Source organism: Schistocerca piceifrons, chromosome 3 (assembly GCF_021461385.2).
Source record: "Schistocerca piceifrons isolate TAMUIC-IGC-003096 chromosome 3, iqSchPice1.1, whole genome shotgun sequence".
Classification (NCBI taxonomy): domain Eukaryota; kingdom Metazoa; phylum Arthropoda; class Insecta; order Orthoptera; family Acrididae; genus Schistocerca; species Schistocerca piceifrons.
Window position 1 is genome coordinate 378,381,786 of NC_060140.1, and position 23,759 is coordinate 378,405,544.

At 37.9% G+C, this 23,759-nt stretch overlaps 1 protein-coding gene across 2 annotated transcripts; it reads left to right on the top strand.

The window, feature by feature from the left end:
* Positions 1 to 9,352: 9,352 nt before the first annotated feature.
* Positions 9,353 to 23,436, top strand: LOC124789959 (peflin). 2 transcript variants are annotated; one of them, XM_047257491.1, is made up of 5 exons: positions 9,353 to 9,513; positions 9,666 to 10,044; positions 20,174 to 20,317; positions 22,621 to 22,755; positions 22,843 to 23,436. In XM_047257491.1, the coding sequence occupies exons 1-5, from the start codon at positions 9,502 to 9,504 to the stop codon at positions 22,932 to 22,934; spliced, it is 762 nt and encodes a 253-aa protein (XP_047113447.1). In that variant the 5' UTR covers positions 9,353 to 9,501; the 3' UTR covers positions 22,935 to 23,436. The 2 variants fall into 2 exon arrangements, with proteins under 2 accessions (XP_047113447.1, XP_047113446.1); XM_047257490.1 differs by having other exon boundaries at positions 9,355 to 9,513; positions 9,663 to 10,044.
* Positions 23,437 to 23,759: the final 323 nt, after the last annotated feature.

Below are 23,759 nucleotides of genomic sequence, written 5' to 3' on the forward strand. Positions count from 1 at the left end.
CAAAATTTCTTAGGATTTTCTGCCAAGTCAGTACATAGAACATTACTTTCGAATTCATTGAACGCCTCTCGCATAGCCCTACTCACACTGCATTTCGCTTTGTGTAGTTTTTATTTGTCTACAAGGCTTTGGCTATGTTTATATTTGCTGTGAAGTTCCCTTTGTTTCCGCAGCAGTTGTCTAACTCGGTTGTTGTACCACGGTGGCTCTTTTCCATCTCTTACGATCTTGCTTGGCACATACTCATCTAACGCATATTGTGCAATGGTTTTGAACTTTGTCCACTGATCCTCAACACTATCTGTACTCGAGACAAAACTTTTGTGTTCAGCTGTCAGGTACTCTGAAATCTGCTTTTTGTCACTTTTGCTAAACAGAAAAATCTTCCTACCTTTTTAATATTTCTATTTACTATGACTATTGCACAAATATTTGCTCTCAACTGCCAATTAACCTTAAACAAATCAGTATTTCAGAGGATGTGATGGCAGCCTGTGACAATGTGTTACTTTTAGTAAATTTGGGTGCAATTTGACGTGACAAATGAAAAAGCTGGTGCTTTGATTTTTTAATATAGTTATAAAAATACAAATTCCGTTTCCCTGAGCTCCTTGCATAGTGTGTGAAATTCACCTTGTGTGTCACATATCCAACACCTGTGGTCTAGAGGTTGTGTCTTTGATTAGTAATCAAAACGCCCTCGGTCCTGGGTTCGAAACCCGCCAACTGGTAAACTGCTCACCTGTAAACACGTGTGCCGCTGCCCTTCGTGAGTCGTAGGTAGCCGAGGATTACCAGCATCCGAGCCGTCGCCACCCGACATTCCAACGCGTTGCGCCCACGCCCGCCGCCTGCCAGCCCCATCGTTGCGCCAGCCGTAACTGTTCGCCGTTAACGTCTGTATCAACGATTTGGTGAGTCAACATGACTACGTACAACCGATCTAATACGACGCTGCAACTGAAATTTAAGGAGTGGATGTTTCACGAACTGAAGATAGAGAAGGATGAAAATGAAGGACTAATGCTGGACTTCATAGCATACATCCTTTTCATTAAGTTAAAAACACTCGTACGGTGTGAAACCTTAGTCACCACCCATGTTGGATTACGGAAATTTAAGGACAGGGACGGCGTCATGAGCAACGTAAAAAACTCATTCGTCGGCTACGGTGTGAGGCACATGAAGTTATGCAATCTGCCCTTCGAAGTGCCGACGACGAAGTGGCACAATGCTTCAGATTATATAGGGATGTGCTAACTGTGAACCGCTAGTTCTGGGGGGCGGGACACAGGTAGAAGGTCGACTCGGGAGTCAGATCTGTGGCGATAGTACTAAAGAAACACGTGTCGTCTTTCGTAATGATTGAAGGACACGGGGGGGGGGGGGGGGGGGGGACAGTATAACGGCCAACCCCAGACGTGCTCCATATGCAACTCCTCAGAGCGCATTGGAGCAAACTGCCGCAGAAGCAAACGACTGGCAGAATTGCCACGCACAGAAAACACGAATGCCAAGCAACAGAACAGTAGTGGCAGCTACGCTGGAGCGTTAACAGGCGAAGCGCTATGTTCAAGCGAAGAGCCGGTCGTAGCCGTAGCCGTCGCCGCAGCGGCAGCACCGCCAGCCATGCAGACAGAGGCCCAGCCGGCCGCCACGGCAATGACCAGCATGGGAAGAAACGTCAGCTCAGCTCTGACTAGGATGGCGAGCACTCAATGTGGAGCTGCAAGAGCTGACAAGGCGTATCAAACTTGACGACTCGTCACGTCTCCTCAGAGAAGAAAACACAGAGTTCACATTCCACTACAACAGGGGAAAAGCAGACTAGACAGGGTGTACATGAGCAGAGAGTTGGCCACCTCTATCGCCTATATACTTTTTTTGATGTTCCAATGGAAAGCAGTGTTTTAGAGAATGCTTCATCAAACGTTATTTGAAATATTCTCGTGAACTTATTAAACATTTTGTTCACATTTGTTTCTGCATACACTTCTTCATATCTTTTGTGCTGTAGCTGGAATGAGAACTGACAAAGGTTTGCTTCTGAGGAGACTCTTTTGCATGCATTCAATTTAGCAGTCTTTTCTACATAAACATTTGCTTTTAATGTCTGACAGAGATGATCTGATGGGCCTAGATTTTGAACAAGTAAACATGCAGTGCTTTCCTTCTGTGTCTGTTACCACATAGTCTGTTATTGAGGAAGATTGTTTAGTCACTGTAATTGGACAGTTTACAAGTGACGTTTTGCCATAATATGTACTGCTAATATCGTATGATTTCGTTGTGTAGATATTTAAGTCATCACATATGAAAACGTTAATTTTTGGACTAGATACCTTGTCCAAGATCTGACTGAGTTTTGAGAAAAAAATGTCCATATTACCATCAGGGGATCTAGACAAACAAAGTACAATTAATTTTTTGACACATTTTTTCTCTTATTTCAACTGCTGATAATTCAAAATGTTTGTCTTCACTTAATGCTACAAGGTCCCTTCTGATTTTAAATGCAGTAGCTTTTTTCACATAAATACATGAACCCCCACCTTTCATGAAATTTCTGCTATGAGAACAGGTCAAATCATTTGATATTACTGCAATGTATACAATTCTGTCTTCCTTACACCAATGTTCAGTGATACATACAAGGGTACTGTCCATTGTTTGCAATTCTAATTCTAGTTGCTGAACTTTATTCTTTATAGATTCTATATTTTGATGAAATACTGTTAAACATTTAATTCTACTTATAGTGGTTTTTCTCCTCTTCATGGCTGACATTAAAAAAACCTTCAGATGAGATGGTGGCACTATTTTTCACCTCCTTGTTACACTACACATTTCACTTGCAGTTGTTTCCTCTTCTTCATCTGGTGGTGTTTTTGTGTATTCTACTGCTGTTGCTGCTGTGAGTGCAGACAATTGTTTCCTCTTCTTCTGCTGGCGGTGCTTCAGTGTGTTCTACTGCTATTGTTCTTGTTGTGAGAGCAGATGGATATGCAGTGACAGCTCTGCACTTTCTCTGAATCAAACAACAGAGTTGCAAGGGAAAAGTTTTTCAACAATGAAGTCCCACATTTTCTGAGACAGGCAAAAAGCAACATCGTCATCACAGATGATTTTTGCATTTTAAGGGAGATGGATTCAAAGTGCACAACAAATTTTTGTGGTAGCCTGCAAAATGTGATTGAACATGAAAGACATAGTTGAGCGACTGCCTCTACATGTACTCACTACATATTTGTCTTGGCAGTAGCAGCAGCAAGCCTTGACAGAATCTACATCACAATGAGAGTAACTGTTCAAGATTCGATATAATCCCTGTCAGCTTTTCTGGCCATCATGCTATAATCGTTAAAGCAAAAGGTCTACTTCATCCCAAAATAACTGGCAGAGGATAATGGAAATTACATTGTAACCTTCTCAACATGCCAAGGATATGTGTGGAGTCCACTGCTAATTACAGATCGAGGGTTCACTGGAAACGCTTCATCCATAATGTGATTAGGTGGTGGGAGAACCTCGTAAAAACTCAGTATTCGGAAATTATTTACAGATGTCGCCTACAGGGTTAATCAAACCGGGAGAAATAACATCAAGCATTGCAGGGGGAGTGAAGCTAATGAGGATCAAGGTGGAAACAGCACATGGTATCTTACCATCCAAAGATGTCATCTATAGTCCCTCCTCCCTTGCTGACGATGTAGTTTATAAAACAATATATGAACCACACATCTTGTCTAGGACGCTGGAAACACTTTCGCATTCATGCACATTATATTCTTGGTGTTTATTTAGCCAATTTTATTTCAATATAATTTAAATGTTGTCTTTAAAGTCAATGTAAGAGTTTTGTGATACCTATTGCTGAATAAAAAATAAAAAAAGTCAACAGTGTGCACAGTAGATAGACATGGTGTGTTTGTGTGGAGAATGTAGATTGAATGGGAGCTAGAATCCTGCTTCTGCAAAAAAAAAAAAAAAAAAAAAAAATCGCTTTTCTAGAAGATTGTGGGACCGTCTTATCAATTTGAGAAAAGTATGTTCTGTAATCCTCGGTGTTTTTACATGTAAGAGCTCTCTCTTCCATGAGTAAGTTGTCATCGTCAATAATATATAAATGAAGCATGGAACATGCAAATGCCAGCAAATTCGAAACACATCGATCTTCTGGTAAAACAACAAGTATGTACCACTCAGAATAAAAAGCATAGCAACGACTGATACATTTGAAAAAGAATTAGGAGCTAACTTAATCCCTATCGTCTATAAAGTATGAAAGAAAATGTACAACCTAGTTATTTTAGAAAACTTCTTTTCCAAACAACAATATCTTTGGTTAAAGTATGTATACAGACGAAATATATTCTAGTACTGGTATTTGTAAGGAATACAACTGCTGCTGCTATTTTCCCCTTGTTGTTTTAGTTACTTTGTAGTTCAGAGGAAGAACTTCATTTTCCTGCAATGAATTATAATTTTTCGCACAAACTAGAACATACTTCACACAACTAGCACATTTTTACCGTTGGGGGAGCTTATTGCTAAGTAATTTTCATAATACATATGAAAATAACTAGTGTGAAGTAGGTAGGTCCTCATTTTCAATGAAAGAAAAGGCAGCAATAGATTCCAAAATTGGTATAATGAGTTTACAAGAGTTAATGCTTTAAAAGAGTTAATGCTTTACAAGAGAGGCTACCAGTCACAATAATACTCTGTATTTACAATCTTTTTACGGTTTTGGAACAGTCTTATGGTAATACTACATTTGTTGTTCTGCTATGCAAAGCACATTTAGTTTTTAACATGTAACTATACGACATAATGTTATGTATATGGTCCTCAATGAATAAACAGATCAATTACAGTGGGGTCAATAATGGGTCAAATCAAATAAGATGGGGCAAGATGTGATTTACCCACTGGTGTGCAACTTATAAATACGTTTCCATTTCTAATTCTTATGACGCACACACAGTGACCTTGCATTTGTCGACAGCATTTCCGAAATGAACATGTCGCAAGCACTTGCATGCTTGGAGTAATTAGGTACTGGAAACAGCAACAAGTCACATTATTTCTAAGAGTGATGTAGTTATGGCAGCAAGTATAGCAGATGTGAGCTTCGTGCTACTGGGGGATCACTGCCAGTGTTACCAAATGTAAAAAAATCGAAAATTTAATAATAAAAAGTCAGAATATTGCAGGAAAAAACGGTATTTTATAATTGTGACGTAGAAATGCTTCAGTAATACTATAGCAAATATTTAGAAAGAGGTAGAGGCGGGCTGTCTGAGGCAAAACAAAAAAGGAAGTTCCCAGTCATGCATCCCCCACCCCAGAAGCCTGGGGCAGCAAAACAGAATGAGGACCTAGTCTTGGACTCCCCCTTCCCACATCAGTGCCATGACGTCCAGACTGCCTCATAATTAATGAACGTATTTTGGCATTATTTCGAAGTTGGCCCTCGAGATTTGAAGGACCCCCCAAGACAAGATGCCTGGGGTGGACCAAACCCTGCACCCCCGCCTTTAGTCTGCTGTGTTAAGAGGAGAGAAATAAAACTTGTGAAATTACTGTAGTAAACTTATCCAATATCTCTGAAGCGCCAACTCACCAGGAGTCAGTAGGAGGTATGACTTTGTACCACTTTGATTTTTCTCCACAATTTTGAGCTTATTTATCATCCTCTTCTTGTACACTTCATTGTTAGGCTAATTAGTATGATAAATTCAGCACTTATGTTGAAGTCATAACAAGCATCTGTTTCTGCTAACCCCTTGGAATGGAGAAGTCCTGAAATTGTTCCACTGGTCAATTGATTCCTTACCATGGTTTTCGCTCTATTCACTGCAGAAAACGCTCTTTCAGTGCTAGCCGATGAATGAGGCAAGCACAAGAGTGCGATCATTAATTTAGGTGATTTTGGAAACAATAGTTCTCTGTCCACATTCTTTATATCTCGAACTGCAATAGAGAACACGGTTGAATCTGTGGTGACAATAGTAATAACATTATTTCGCAGCTTTCTCCACTCTTTATCTAGCTGTTGCTCCTCATTGTCTCCAATTAAATTCAGAAAAGGCGATGGAAGCCAAAATCTTGATGAAATAGATTTGTTGTTCACATTTTCAGGGTCAAGAGCTTCTAAGTCCTTGAACTAATTGTCATCAAAATGAAAACTCTTGTATATTTGTCCAACACCTTCGATGTATATATCTAAGAATAGAAACTTGAAATCTTTCACTTCCTTGATGCTTGGGTTTCGGGTTTTGGCTACTGTCAAAGGAACTGTAGCACCAAAACAATATCATCTAATGGTATTTACACTGCATGTCCTCCAGCATTGTTTAGGGAAGGTATTCATCTTTTATAAAACAGTGCAAAATTATCCTCAGTGTACTATCTACTATGCAGTAAATAACATGAATTTGTGGTGATTCACACTGAGTTTTTAAATTCAAATTGTAGAATAAAGGTAATATGAAATCCAGAAACTGAAGAAACAGTTTTGTAGTTAGACTGTTCGACATCAGCAATACAGTTTCACAGGAAAGAAACTATTCACTCAAGACGACATCGGTAAAATACAGATTAAAGGCCTCGTATTGCTCCAGAAGTCGACCAACAACCAACTTTAAAGAAAGCCAGCATGTTTGACCTGGATGTAGTATCTTGTAAGGTTTCAAGTTTACGAAATCTTGAAATTCCCTCAGCTCAGCCATGTGCTTAGGACTTGATTGAAAACAGCTGTAAACATTTCTTGCAATGTCTTCAATTCATCTAGGCAGTTTGAGACATACATAGGAAGCACAAGATGCAAATGAATGACACATGCATTTCATTGTGGAAAGATGTGTTATGTCCTTCTCTCAGCAATGTCTTTAAGGAATGTTAGGCCCCTATTATTACATTTCCACCTCCTGTAGCAAAACCTGTTTCCTTTGTATGGTATCTCATGGTGATTCAAAATTGTGACAATACTTTCATTCAGAGAACTGCTGTTAGCGTCATTCAGAGGAATAGGCCCAAGAAACTCGCCATTGATTTTACCATTTGTCATTACACGAGCTACCATACATATATGATTTGTTCATCCCTTGTCAATGGACTCGCGTACAATAAGGGGAAATGTGTCTCTTTTGAGAAGTTTAGTGAGTTGAATAAAACTTTCCTTCCCAGTCACATTACTTACACAGAAGAGCCAGTGAAATTGGTACATCTCTCTAATATCATGTACGGCCTCTGAGAGAATGCAGAAGTGCCTCAGCAAGATGTTACATGAACTCGACTAATGTCAGAAGTAGTGGCGGAGAGAACTGACATCATGAATCCTGCAGGGCTGTCCATAAATCCGTAAGAGTACGAGGGAATGGAGATCTCTTCTAAACAGCATGTTGCAAGACATCCCAAATATGCTCAATAATGTTTGTGTCTGAGGAGTTTGGTGGCCAGCGAAAGTGTTTAAACTCAGATGAGTGTTCCTGGAACCACTCTGTAGCAATTTTGGACGTGTGGGAGGTCGCATTGTCCTGCTGGAATTACCCAAGTCTGTTGGAATGCACAATGGACATGAATGGATGCAGGTGATCAGACAGGATGCTTATGTCCGTTCAACCTGTCAGAGTCGTTTCTAGACATACCAGTGTTCCCATATCACTCCACTTGCACATGCCCCACACCATTATGCAGCCTCCACCAGTTTGAAGAGTCCCCTGGTGACATGCAGGGTCCATGGATTCATGAGGTTGTCTCTGTACCTGTACACGCCCTTACACTCGATACAATTTGAAACGAGACTCCTCAGACCAGGCAACATGTTTCCAGTCATCAACAGTCCCAGGGGGCCCAGCCGAGGCATAAAGCTGTGTGTAGTGCAATCATTAGGGGTGCACAAGTGGGTCTTCAGCTCCAAAAGCCCATATTGATGATGTTTCATTGAATGGTTCGAACGCTGACACATGTTGATGGCCCAGCATTGAAAGTTTCGTAAGAGTTACACTTCTGCCACGTTGAACGATTCTCTTCAGTCCTCGTTGATCCCACTGTTGCTGGATCTTTTTCGGTCGCAGCGATGTGGGAGATCCGATGTTTCACCAGATTCCCGATATTAATGGTACACTCGTGAAATGGTCGTAAGGGAAAATCCCCATTTCATCGCTACCTCGGAGTGTTGTGTCCACCGCTCGTGCGCCGGTTATAACACCACTTCCAAACTCATTTAAATCTTGATAAGCTGCCATTGTAGCAGCAGTAATCGATCTAACTACAGCGCCAGACATTTGTTGTCATATATGGGCGTTGCCTACCGCAGCGCCGCATCCCACCTATTTACATACAGTATCTCAGTCTTTGAATACGCATACCTTTGGCAGTTTCTTTAGCGTTTCAGTGTATAATTTCTGTTAATTTTGTTGTCTCGCACTCGACATACCTTGCAATTTCAGATTCTGGACACACTTCTTTTATCAGATAGGGCAAGTGCTCCATTGGTAGATCGTGTCCACAAACAAAACTAGCGAGACGTATTTCACCTTCATGGGCACTTTCACTTAATTTGGTTCTAACGTTCACAGAAGGTCATTTCAGTTAATTTAAGCTATATGGCGACAGTACTACAATTTTCACTGTTATATGTTTCTTCAGATCACTCTTCCCGGACTTGAGACTCAAGTGATGATCACACGTTGAACAATAAGCACAAACGGAACCTCTGTGTGATTAACCCACGAAAAAGAGGTTTTTTTCCCCCCTTCTTTAATTATATTTCGTGTTGTATTTTGTCTTTCTATTTCGTATCTTTCTCTATGAGACTTCGGAATCACTACTTGTATCCGTATTTAACTATTTAATGCTGAACCTACATAGCCATCTAAACTGAGATACTTTCAGCTCAAACGAAATTATGTGCAACTGCAATCGGCTCTGGTTTATTCCCATCATCGGCGATTACCAGTTACAAGCTGGGGATTTATATTTATGGTATTATACGGTTCGAGCAATACCATGTATTACATCATAAAAAATTAAAATTAAAAATCGTAAGATTTCGGAGGAAATCCGTATTTCCGACGGAACACGAAAAACAGGAAGTTGGAAATGTTGCTCCCCGCGCTCATACTCGATACGACCGCAAAAGTCGATAAACATCCCAGACCCCGACGGGCGAAAGCGTAAGTGAGCAGTGAGCATTAACACGTCATGGTGACATCAAGGACAAGTGTTACAGAGGTGAATCCAGAGAGGTCATTACTTAACAGGGAAGTCATTGGGTGACTCTATTTAGCTTCTCCCGTTCACGAGCCAGATGACGTAATCTCTAAAGATGAAGGAGTAGAATGCCGAATCACTTTGTACAAGGCACTTTGCCGCCACCATAGATATTAGTCGTACCTGACTCTATGGTTAAACTTCTGCGACAGTATTATCATAGAGTTGTTGCTTGCTGGATGTATGCAATTGATTCGGGTTTACTAAAGTTTGAAAGCCGCAATGTCATACCCGGTGAGTATAATAGCCGTTGTATGATAAAGTCGTTAATAAGGATCATATATATTGAAACCGCTACATCTGTCAGTGACAATTTGTTGCGTATAAATATTGGTAGTGGGTACTGACAGAAAGATTCAGTTACGTGTGATTTGCTGTCAAAACAGAATCTGAGCTATGCTGGTTATGGAGGCGCTCAACCCAATAGTGGCTATCCCGGTAACACTGGTTACCCAGGACAGCAAGCTCCAAGTTCAGCTGGTTATCCTGGACAGCAAGCTCCAGGTTCATACTCTGGCGGTGCAGGTTATCCAAACGCTCAGCAGCCCTATGCTGGAGGACAGCCACAGGCCGGATTTGGTGGCCAACCATCGAATTATGGCTCTTACCCAGGAGGATACGACGGAGTAAGTCCTGAAGTACAACAGTGGTTCAATGCCGTCGATGTTGACCGCTCAGGAAAAATATCAGCAAAGGAATTACAGGCGGCACTTGTAAATGGCCAGGGAAAGAATTTTAGTGAGACAGCGTGTGCGCTAATGATAGGTGAGTTATAGTCAATGTCTCTAAGGTGTAAATATTTACAATTGTGTGTTCGATTAGTTGTCGTAAAAATTTGTATTTTCATTTTGTTACAGCTTGCACAGTGACAAATTACTTCTCATTAACTGCCTTATGATGTAACAGAGTTGTGTGTGTCTTTGTAGACTCAAAACGAAATTGTCACCTTCTAATCTAACGTAGATCTCGGGGTGGGCTACAGATCAGTCTTTCACTGTACCTCACCGTATCCAAGATTTCAACGGGGTCCAATATTAATGTCGAACCCACTATTATTTATTGTAAGATTTAGTTGGTAGGATCCTAATTTAGTCTGTGGGATCGTTAAATGTTGCATGGTCCACTAGTAGCTTACTTCTTTCTCATGTAAATGTGTTAAGACAACAATGTTTCTCATGATTTTGTATCAGTTGGCGATGTATTGGTAGTAGTGTCCTGACAATGATACAACAGCGAAAAAAGTCATAATCACCTGGAAAAAAGTGGGAAGCATACAAAGTAGTTTGATGTAAGACAAGGTTCCTCACTTCATCCACTTCAGTGTATTGTATTTATCAGTTTTCTATCCCAAAGCATTCTAAAGTGTCTACCAGTTATGTTGGCTGGTGACATCGATATACTTTCTTTGAATCACTGTGTTAATGAACTGTGTAGCACTATTTTTGTTACAAACACTAATCTGGTTGTTAAACACAGACAAACTGTTATTGAATGAGTACAAAACTGTGTATGAATTTTCGCCCATCACGTGTAGTTTTGTCAGGATAAACAATGTCAGATTTGAAAACCTACCTGTAAACAAAGAGAGAACCTCTAAATTCCTTGGAATGTAAATATGATACTCTCTGGGGGGATACATAAAAAAGGTTGGTAAATAGAATAAGGAATTTGCTTTACGCTTTTCATATCCTGAGTAAGTGTTTAGAGTGGTCGGCACTTCACTCACGTGCATATCCTGAGCTGACAGTACTTGGTGTAGCCAGATGGTTACCCATCCAGCTACAAAAGTAATGACATTGCTAAACTTCAGTGACAAGGGGAGAACCAGTGTTTATGGTGTGGCAAAATTGTTGGCGTCCCATGGCGCTGAGACACTAAAATGTCCTTGCACTTGTACACTGCCTTCCATTTTGATGTGTTGCACACAGGGATATAATTATTACATAGATATGAATACTTAGTCAAGTGCCTCTCTCCTCCATCACTATCTTTCTCTGGAGTTCAGTATCTTGCCATTTATTTATATTTACAAAACAGTGTGCTTTATTCATGAAAATTTACCACAAATCGGTTATAAGACCAGCCTTTTTCAATGATGCATCTATAAATAGTCAATGACTTCGTAAAGAATACAGAATGTACGTGTATTCAGTGGCTTTATAAAGGACACAGCAGTGTAAGGCCCATGGGAGTTACGAGAATGCAGGTGTTCTCAGCGAATCTCGGTGATAAAATCGTCTTGGGTTGACAGTCACCTGAAGATGGCAAGTAAGAAACTTGTTGAAATGTTACCAGAGAACAACGCATTGACTCAGCTGTCAACCCGAGAAGATTTTATCATCATATGGGAGTTGCTATACAAGTTAGCTGAAACCTTAATGGAGAAAGATTCAGAAAAAAAAGTTGAAATGTTACTTAAGAAGAACTGTATCTATAAAATAGAATAGTTTAGTTTGCCAGCCTAAACTAACAGAGCAGAGTATTCTCTTACTGTAAGTTTGTAGATGATTAATTCACTCTGCAGGTGTTACATATTCTTATTACGAATCTAAAATAATAAAATTAAATGTTTCCTTAAATACTATTAGGGGTAGATGATTTATTTCATTGTTCAAATGTTGCTTTTTCTTAATATGAATTTATTTTAAGTGTAACTGTGACTTGTCTCATATTTTTCTTCTTATTGTCAATTGTTCATAATATGGAAATACAGAAGCGTCCGATCCTGCCCGTCTGCTTTGACCCATGACGTCACAAATATTGCAGATACAACCATAAACCAAGATTCCAATATGGCGCATATAAAGTCTGTTTGTACACATTATGAGGACGAAAATACATTGAAAAACAAACACACCCACTTTCCACGAAAAGCCTAATGACACTAACGGGACAAGTGCGGGAAATGGGGTGTTTTTTAGGTGGGGGCAAACTAAATACAAACAAATTTAGACACCCACCCCCACACAAAACGACGAAAAATCGACATCACAAAGCACCTCAAATACCACTAAACACAGTATCGTCTGGAATCGGACACTTCCCTTGACCTCTATAGCTCAACAGCAGCTCCCAATCCCATAAATTAGGATCAAACACTTCCCTTGGCCTATATAGCTCAAAAACATCTCCCGATACCAATATCAACATAAACAGCCACACGTTGGGATTGAACACTTCAATTGACCTGCTCACTTAATTTTATCCGATTAATTTTACTGAAATTACCACACCATGTACAGCGAACAACACTAAATTAACCTTGACACAAAATCATTAACTCACTGAAACGAATTCCACAACAAACACAGCCAACACTCGAACAATTCTGAATAATGAGCAAAAGCAAACTGAGCCCATTACACCACACAAACGAAAACCCTGAACGTACCACCAGAGAGCACAACAAGACAACATCTACAAACACGCCACACTCACAAACCAAACTCCACGCCGTCATGACGTCACACACGATAACATCCTTACGTCATGGGTCAAAGCTGACACGTGGGATCGGACACTTCTGTCGACCCCGTAATATTTATACAAATTGGAAACAATATGTAGAAAAAGACAGATTGCTTTGTACGGTAAAGAAGACACATTAAGTAGCAGACAGGCACAAGTAAAAGACACTTACTTAAAGCTTGCGGCTGCAGCCGTCATCAGTAAAAGAGATTCACATCATTCATAGACACAAGCAAGCACACCTCATGCAGGCTTGGGTGCCAAATCCAGCATCTGGGGCCAGAGGAGTTGGTCAGCTGCGTATGAGGGGTGCTTGTTTGTGTGAATGAACAGTGTGTGTGTGTGTGTGTGTGTGTGTGTGTGTGTTTCTCTCTCTTTTATTGATGAAGGCTGTGACCGAAAGCTTTATGTAAGTGTCTTTTAATTGTGTCTGTCTGCAATTTAACATGTCGTCTTTACGGTAAGTAGCCATCTGTTTTTTCTTACGTTGTTGATATTTCTTCCTGGAGTTCACACTGTTTGATTTTGTGTCTCTGATTCACTGTTTTATTTTGTAACTGTGATTTGCCCCACATCCATAATCTAACAACACCCAACAGTATTTCTGGGATCAACACAAGTCAAATCGGTGCACGTGAATAGATGAATATATTAGCCAGTCAAAAGCCGGGCCGATAAATAAATATGCCTCATTTGTGAAAGGGAGTGCTGGGTTGATCCACAGTATAAACTTTACTGCAGTTTAAATTTTGAACTCTGCTTACAAAGAGAGGAAAGGTCAGCTTGTTTATTATTCTAACTGTGAATTTTACGTATTCCGTGTCTCCATGTCTTCTTTCTTTCTCACCTCTAAATATAAATTAGAGATTAGTGTTTCCTGTATTTATTTTTGTGTACATCACAATTTGCAAAGAATCGTGATAAGAATCAAATTCTGCGGAAAGGGGCAAGCTAGTGGCAAATGTGAAAACAAGATACTGAACAAATAACAAAAATAGTAGTGTGCTGAGAAGTGGCAGTGGGGGGGGGGGGGGGGGGACATAATCATTAGTACTCATTTGGATAAACGTGCACTTACATCTTACATGGTTTTTCCATTTAATGTTGCAGTTGGTGACTGTGTGTGAATTATGGGAAGTGAACATGATGAATGAATAGTCTGATGGTTAGATATGGTGGCAGAAACAGTGAGAAAATGGTGTTCAGTAAACTTCCGTCATGGTGTGGAGTGTATGAAATTATGCGGTGGCACAATAGAATATACTGTGCAGAATATTGTCGTGTAAAATAGAATATTCAATAAAATTTAAACTGTAGTCTTAGGTTCCTGTGTAACCACTATCTTAGAAACCAGGACACTTCAAAATAGCCCACAGAGTTTTTGAAATGATGATTGGGCTACACTAAACATCAGTCTATCACCACAGCCAGTTTCCCTCCAGTTATATTTTTGTTCGCTTTGCCAAACTGTAACATTAGGGAATACAAACCAGTATTCCTAAAAGTCCTGTACATGTTGAGAAACATACAATATGATAAATACATATGAAAACCACTAACCAACTTTATAATCCACAATGGACATATTAGTAATTGTCAATCTCGTGATTTCTGTATCAAAAAAAGGAGTAATAAGTTTGCATCTTCAGCTAAAACAAATCATTAGATTCACCAATTCTCAGTGGCTACTGTATACTATCGTGTAATTGACTATGGCCAACAGAAATGATTTGCTAACCACACCACGTAGCAGAGGAGCTACCAAAACTCAAGTGCACCTTACCATTGTTTTGTATGAGTGTGAAATCTAAGTGTAAAGTTTAAAACTAGATGATCAGAGCATGCTAATATGAAGAATGCAATTAAAATACATAAGTTGCAATTTGCAAGAAAATGCTGTGGCCATCTGGATACAATTTTCGTAGCTTAGCTTATGTCGTGACCACACATTTCTTTTTCATCAAGTGTTTTGACTTTGTCATTTTCAAAGGCTACAAAAATATGATACATTTCACCATGGATAAGACATATTACCACGACGAGAACATGGCTTCGTAGCTTAGATACATTGTATCATGTCGACATTCTCGAGCACGATACAAATACAAACTGCTACCAAACGAAAATTTTGGAAGCAAAGTGGACTAAGCTGCTAGGCAGTGGTCAGTATGTGGTACAGTATCTGTTTACAATCAGTGTGCTACAGATTCTTTTATCTAATACATAGGAAGAATCCGTTGATTGGCGCTGGGGCCAACTGTCTGTTAACAGACAAATCTTATTGTTTTATTTACAACTTATAGCACAGAAATTACTACCATTAGTGAAAGTTCATAAATATTTAATAAGAGATGAAGTTACATAGATTGCTAGAGGGTTGTAAGGGAATTGATTAAAGTTGACACACTTAAGATACCGTACATAAAATCATCTATGGTTGTACAACCGTTAAATTGTTTTCTGCAACTAAAAAACATTGTAGATTGCCATGTTGCAATTATGGAAAGGGGGAAGGGTCAAGGGGAACAGAATATTAATCTTAAAATATTAAAGAATCCTGTAAAACTGGTTCACACCATATAGCGGAGATGCTGAGTTGCAGATATGCACAACAAAAAGACTGTCACAAATAAATGAAGCTTTCGACCATTAAGGTCTTAATCAGCAATAGGCGTAGACACACACAACACAGGTGTGTGTGTGTGTGTGTGTGTGTGTGTGTGTGTGTGTGTGTGTGTGTGTGTGCGTGCGCCCACTAGCGCATCTATTGTTGACGAAGACCTTAATGGCCAAAAGCTTCATTTATTTGTGACAGTCTTTTTGTTGTGCATATCTGCAACTCAGCATCTCCGCTATATGGTGTGAAACAGTTTGGTGAATTGCAACTTTCCTTTTCATAATATTGTTACATTCCATCCTGGATTTTTCATTGTTTGATTGCTGTAAACTGTTTGTAATACTGTGACTACAAATTTTTATAAAATGACATCTGAAATAAAATAATGCGGAAGTGTTATAAAGCAGTTATAGTAGTGCTGTTGTCAACAGTTTTCAACGTTTGCCATGCAGTGTTAGGTGCTTATAAATACTCTATCGGCATGCTTAAGATAACGTACATAAGATGTTCTATGTTTGTATGACCATAAAATTATTTTCCGGTAAACAACAAGCATTGTAGAATGCCATGACACAAATTAAAGAATGGAGGAAGAAATGCACGATATTAATCTTGGCATATTAAAAATCCTATAAAACTGTTTGTAGTGCTGTGACTAAAAATTTTGTAAGATGTTAACTTTAAGTAAAATAATGCAAGTGCATAATTGTCTGATACCAGTTTTGTGTTGTACTTTTGTATCTATTGAAAATGATGGAAAGTCAAAACGTGTAATGTTGATGAGAAATAAAAGTATGGTCAAGACATAAGTAAAGTTATTAAAATTGTAAATTACATAACCTTTTGAGAGTATCCTACTCTAACAGTTTTGTGCAATGTATCATGGTAATAAATCTCCCACGACATTTGTAGGCTTGCCTTGTAAGTATTAAGTCACACAGTCTGAGCTCAGAGTGGCAACAGATATATGAGACAAAATGTTCATCTTATCAGACAATTGTATATGAAGGCAAGCATTACAATTTCCACCATAGAGATTGATGTTTAGATTAAAACTATATAATTAGCTACTAATTAAATTGTGAAATCATTATTACTCTACATTAAAGGACCAAACAAATATATTTTGTAAAACTACATCTTCACTTTAAATTATAGAAAGAATACCATAGTACTGAAATGTCATGTCTTTGTATCCCCATATTCACTGCCCCATCTATACTCTGCAAACCACTGTGAAGTGCGTGGCAGAGGATATGACCCATTGTACCAGTTATTAGGGTGTCTTTCTGGTCCATTCATGTATGGAGTGCAGGAAGAATGAGTGTTTAAATGCCTCTGTTTCTGCTGTAATGAATCTAATCTTATCCTCACAATCCATATGGGAGCAATACACAGGGTATTGTAGTATATTCCTAGAGTCATCATTTAAAACAGGTTCTTGAAATTTTGTAAGTAGGCTTTCTCGGTAAAGTTTACATCTATCTTCAAGAGTCTGCCGGTTAAGGTTCTTAATCTTCTCTGTGACATTCTTTCATGGCTCAAAAGAACCTGTGACCCTTCATGCTGTCTTTCTCTGTATACTTTGTTACAGGTATATTGAGACCTCTCTTTTATGCTAGAAGTTGTTTTTCCTCTTGGTAATTTTGTAATTGAGTGTACTTCATCACAGTATCTGCAGCCATCCTGCAAATGATGTTATTGTTTTCTGACATTGTAAACTGCAGCAACTTGATTTGAACAAAACATTTTTGACAATGTGTGCCAGCCTAGAATTCAAACACAAATTGTGGTCAGTGAAGTATGCCTACCACTTTTTCTATTCAGACCCACTTTACTAAAGCTTCAGTTTTCCACATTACTGCCCATACCAGTAAAAGTTACATAGTGGACTCCCTTTATATTTTTCATAATTTATATGCATTATTTATACATAACAAGCACCAGCATACCAATTGGAGACTTGTCCATTGTATATTGTAGGTTTTCTGAATGTACATTGGAGATTTAGTTTCTATAATTAAAAATGTTTTAAATGTGGCATGGATGTAGATGACATGCTACATTACAGATCATTAACCTTTACGTCGTGCTTGCATTCATTGGCTTCACCAGGTTTTCACGTTCCAACCTAACTTAGACATCTGGCTATGCTACAGTTTGTTGCCCCAACAAAGAGTTTAAAAAGGTGGGTGGATGTCCACTATTACACTCTAGCCCCTTAGGTTCAGCAGGTTTTTAACTTTTTGATGTTCATTGCATGATATATCTTGAATACAAATAAATCAACTCTTGAGATGGAAAACTATTTAACTCTCTGGTAATGGAAGTTTGCTAGACTTGGAAAAATGAGTGCAATAACTCATAGCAGATTAGTGCCCTTTGATAAAAATTATATTTTGCAATAATTTTTGCATCTCAAAGTGCAATTGAGTTTTGTCTTTGTCTTATTCTTGGTGTCTTGCTTAACTTCTGTTCTCCGTTGATTTATGTATGGTGACAATTTCTGTGTGGTTTTATTTTAATGTATAGATAAGTGTACAAAATTGTTTTGTAACATGGGAGCAAGCTGTAGATAGCATTTCATTAGCACAGAAATTGATGTGCAGTGATTAGCTGTGTGACATTGTCCGTACTGGTCAGAACCTTCTGCGGATGATGTTTGACTTTTCAACAAATGTGTCTTGTTTTATTGAAAATTGATGTTATATGAAAAAAATGTGACTCAGATTATAAACTGGTTTGATTTTATACATATCACAGTGGTTGAAAAGTAAATATCAGGAACTCTCATGAACCAACTTGTTTCTACAAAAAAATACACTGACATGTATTAAATTTCAACAACCAGCAGACTATCCCAAAAATATGCTTCATGAGTACTAAAAATGGAAGATACTCAATAGGTACACACATTCCTTTACAGAAACAGTATGGTGGTTTATGGAATATTTATGTGGCTTTGAATTAAGTTGCTACTTCATCAGCCATATTCATCTCTTGAAACTGTCAGAGAACCATGTGGGTGGTTGGTGATTCAGAACATTGTGTGTTTTTTAGGACCTCAAACACCTAATTTTTTGTGCCAGGTTTATTACAAGGGATGATCAAAAAGTTTGTTTGAAGGCTGTGTAATCTAGAATTGGTATGCCAGTCAGGCAAAATCACCGTGAGCAGTGATGTAATCATCACACTCATGCGTTGTAAATAATACAGTGTGATCCATGGCTAAGCTCATTTCTAGAGCAACAGATTTTTATCTGCCACAGTAACTTTGTTGGTTAGTGACTGTGCTGCTGTACCAAGTCTTCTATGCCTTCTGTGCCACCCATGAACATGTGAAAATGATAGATGGGATTCCCACCATTGTAACTTCCTGATTTAATGAATGGTTTTTCTTGTTTTGCCACTTCATAAAATGACAATCCAGTTTGGCTGTTGGTTTATGCATTGAAAACAACCTCTTGCAAATTCTGTGATCTAGACACATGGCTTTCTTGTCTGATGGAAGTGTGCACCATGTGAACCAATATTTTATAGCTTTTCTTTTTCTTATGTAAAATGATATCAGTTGCTACTCTGAAAGTATAGACCAATGTGTGATCCTCTTACATTACATGCTGTGTCTTAGTGATCCACCTTTCATATTTTATTCCTAAATGTTGACAGATAAAATTGTTATTAGTTTATTTTGAATCAGAAAAATCTTAAATTATGGCATTTGCCACTCAGGTCAGTAGAACTCTAGAGATTTGAAATTGTAGGTATGTAATGGATTTATGTGGAATATCCACAAATTCTCGATTGAGTCTGTCTGTAAAATTTAGATCACCCAATGGATTAGAGGGTATTAATTATCAGAGTTCAGTTCATATTCTGGCAATAGGTAGGAAAGTTCGGCGCAATCGACTGCTATGTCATCCTTCCTCAGTGACATCATTGGATGCGGTATGGAGAGGCATGTGGTCAGCACACAGTGCTCCCAGACATTGTTGGGTTTCTTGACCTTGGAAGCATTACTAATCAATTGAATAGCTCTTCAGTTGGGCTGAGGTGGCTGAGTGTATCCTGTACCAATCCTTCTACTAAGGAAAAATAATAGCATCCTTATAAAGTTCGAAAGCAAGATGGAGATTGAAATCAGAAGTGTTATCAGAACCAAGATAAACCAAATGAATGCCTAACAGTAAATAATACGGTAGCTTTGAACTCTCTCTCTCTCTCTCTCTCTCTCTCTCTCTCTCTCTCTCTCTCTCTCTCTCTCAAGTTCCATAGACCTAATGTTTTATTAAGTTTTCAAAGAGACAGATATATCTTCATGTATAACAGTTTGTTACTCCTGGAAGTTATCAGGTTATCAATAATGTTTGATATGTTGGGTTTGTTTGCATGTTGTGTGCAGATTGTGTTAGTGCAAATGGTTTATATATTCACCTGCTGCATGGGGACGTAATTCCTCTGTTAACATACAATCTTTTTCTTTTGTGAAGACACCGTTTACGTAATCATTCTCATCCAGTAATTCTTTTCTTGAATGGTTAGGTTACATTGCACAGTTGAAATAAATACTTTTTTTACATTCATCTGTCTCCCTGTTCTTACAGCCGTCGTTTACAACGTGGCATTAACTGAAAGCACCATTGAAGCGTTTAATACTACCCACCCTTGAAAGATTAATACCATTCATGTGAACCTGTGACTGAGGCAGAAGATACCTTTATCACTTATTTGAAGATAGTTGTATGTCTTATCAGTCTAATTACGCTTGAAGGAGAGAGAGTTAAATGTATAATTGTTGTTTTGTCACAGGCATGTTTGACCAAGACAAAAGTGGAACAATTGATGTCAAAGAATTTCAGCTTTTATACAATTACATAAATCAGTGGCTTGCAACATTCAGAAGTTATGACAAAGATGGTTCTGGAAGCATTGAAGAACACGAGTTGAATCAAGGTGAGTTCCATTTGCAAATTATTAAATCAGCATTCATTGATAACAGTGTAGCATGCCCCTCCTGTATGTGTCAGGCTATAAGATGAAAGATGTCTCATAAAAGCGTATTAGTCATTTGTCAGTGGTAAATACATGGAACATTGGATTTTCTACATATTGTTTGTTCTATCTTCTTTCTTCATCACCCTCTGACCTTTGTCTAAGTGTGAAAACATTGGGCTGACTTAATAACCAACTCCTATACTGATTATTTTGTCTTTTGACAATTTACTATTTTTCAATGCTTTCTTTGTGTTTCTTTTGTTATTTATGTACTTGCTTAATTCTTTCACTTGCAGTCCAGTCCATAGATAAACTTCTTAATGTTTAATGGCATAAACATATTAATGCCAACTTCTCCTAATTGTCGGTTTTCACTGAGTGGGATAATACTCATGCTTGCTTATCTCATTTTTACTAAGTTTTTAAAAATTTATCATTTTTTGTGTATGATACAGACTTTGATGTCACCTTAAATTTTACCCTTTTCCTTAACAATGTAAATTTTACCCTTTTCCTTAACAATGTCTTGGTGCAATATCTACAGCCCAGTGCCCCCAGCCCATTTTAATTCCAGTGTTCTTAAAATGGTGACACTTTCAATAACTTACAGGTTAACATTTTTAGTTTGTGTCATCAAATGACAGTTCTTTAAAACCGATTTGTTTTTTATGACTTTAGCTATCTCATGGCCAAGTCCTTGACAAATGTTTTACTGTCCTATGTTGTTAAGCTGTAAGAGCATTGCACCTTTTTGGTCCTCAAGGAAATTCATTTCTCTTGAAAAAAGTGAAAACAGCCACAGTCTTCTTCATATTAATGTTTCGTTGGCACATGATAATTATAATTTACAGTCCTAAATGTTGCACAGATGATTGTTAAAGCATTACTGATCTTTTCATGTTTGAAACTGTTGAAAAAACTAGCTTGTCTTGGGCAGCCATGCCTCCTGTCTTGAACAATTTCCTTTTTAATTTAAAGTTTTGGATTTTAAAACATTGAAGTAATTCTGTTGCAAGTGATGTACATACCCTGATTCAATTTACCAGAAGGCAAAACTCTCTCTCTCTCTCTCTCTCTCTCTCTCTCTCTCTCTCACACACACACACACACACACACACACACACACACACACACACACAGAGAGAGAGAGAGAGAGAGAGAGAGAGAGAGAGAGAGAGATATTTGTTCTTGAAATAATTTTTAATCCAAGACAATCTCTTTCATCTGGTCATTGTGTGTCCTGATCCTTGGGCTACACACTGTTTAGTTAGACTACAGTGCTTCAGACTGTAATAACTGTAGTCACAAATAAGGGAACACTTCTGTGAAGTTGGTAATGCAGAGTGTGATGTAAAGGACATAAATTTGCAACAGCTTAAGCAGTTACACAAATGCTGTGTGATGGATTTGAATGATATGTGCAATAAGACATGCATTGTTGGGCAAGGTATTTTATTAAATGGAGAGAAGAGCTGCAGGATGAACTTGTAAACTTATAAAAGTAGAGGGGTTTGTGAAAGTAGATGAGGAAGCAAAGTGATGATAAAAAGTTATCAATGTTTGTAAGTTTGACTTTCTTTTCTGCCTCTTTTACCTGTGCTGCGAGTGTGGTAGGATTGACTTAAATTGTAAGTGTTGGTAACAAAGCTGATTGTTAAGTACTATTTACTGTAAGATGATGTTACAGGTTTCTCAGGTTATTAACTGGAATATTATTTGGAGTGCAGCAGATTGCACATTTTGTAATAGAGAAAGTAAAGTGTAATTTAGAAAAATAATTACAAAGGAGGGTGTAGACAAATCAGTAGATGTAACATATTTAGTGTTACGATAAATACAATCTAGATTATGTTGGAAATGTTGTAGATTGTACAGAATAATGGTAAAAGAATGAAAAAAAATGTTTTTGTTATATAGTGAACACTGCCTATCAAGACTGAAGAAAATTAATGGTTTCTTCAAAACAGTGCTACAAATTGTGGATTTTTAGTTGTAGCTTTTCTAGATGACAGCCACTCCAGTAAGATGTTTGATGAAGGAATGTACTATCTGTTATAGCCGTTCCCTCCCTCCCCTTACTCTCCGTACTATCTTCCTCTTACTGTAAAAGCAACAGAGAAACCAATGCTTCACTGTTCTTCTCCTCAGTGAATATTGTAACCTCATTTTCCATTAATTGGTTTGCATTATTAGTTTTAAACCAGTTAGCAATTGTTCATGAAGTTGTGAACTGTTGAAATAGAAACAAATGCCTTTTTCAGCTCTTCAGCAGATGGGATTCCGTTTCTCTCCGGATTTTGTGAAGTTTCTAGTACAAAGGAGTGATCCAAGAGAACATAAACGTATAACTGTTGATCAGTTCATTGTTATATGTGTGCAGATTCAGAGGTTTACAGGTAGATACTAAATGTGTTAAGTTTTCTTTTTAGTATGATACATCCTATAAGGTACTGTTGTTAACAGAATATCTTCCTTTATTACAGAGGCATTTCGAGCCCGCGACAAGGAAATGAGGGGTGTAATTACTATTGGATTTGAGGACTTTTTAGGCTTGGCATTGAGCTGTTCTGTATGAAGTCACTTCCGTATTATGGAAGCTTTATACCAGATGGCTATATTCTTTCAATAAACATCAATAGTTATTGCCAGAAGCTATTTTTAATACATTTCTTCTAAGCTGTGATACTGCATTCATTACCAGAGTGGTTTTTTAGAAGTACATAGTATTATTACCTTTTTATCATAGGGTACAGAATTCTCAAGGAAATTACACACATTTCTGTATTATCTCACAGAAGGTAGTGTATTATTTTTTTATCTTATTATGATTATTTTTTTTTTAATCTTTTGAATGCAATTATCAATTTTTGCTTATGCTTAATGCACATCAGAATCTTCCAATAAATTTGCATAGATTTTGCTGTACTTTTTATGTAAGAGCATGGCCAATATGTATCTGTGGATTTACCACATACTTGATTATTTCAGGATGTAATCAGTTCACTTTTGTCAAAGTAATTTTTGTCTGCTAAAGTTATCATGTTAATTTTGTATTAAAAGTTGTTTATTACAACTAAGAACACTCTCCATTTTCTTTTGTTTTCCGATTTGACTACCATTGTTCCTGTATGTGCTATATACAGCAGCTTCTCTTTGAAACACACTCACACACTCTCTCTCTCTTTTCCCCTTCTCTCTCACTTAAACTGCTGCATAATTATACCAAAACATCTTATACATTCTAACAACTTATATTATAATCTAGGTATCAACATTGGTGACTATACTTCTTGGAATATTAATATTCCTGATTTTATCGAACTACAACACAAAGGTGTGTCATCAGTTTGACCTTTTTGTCTGATCTGTGGTACATTGCATATGTTTAATTTTTTAATCG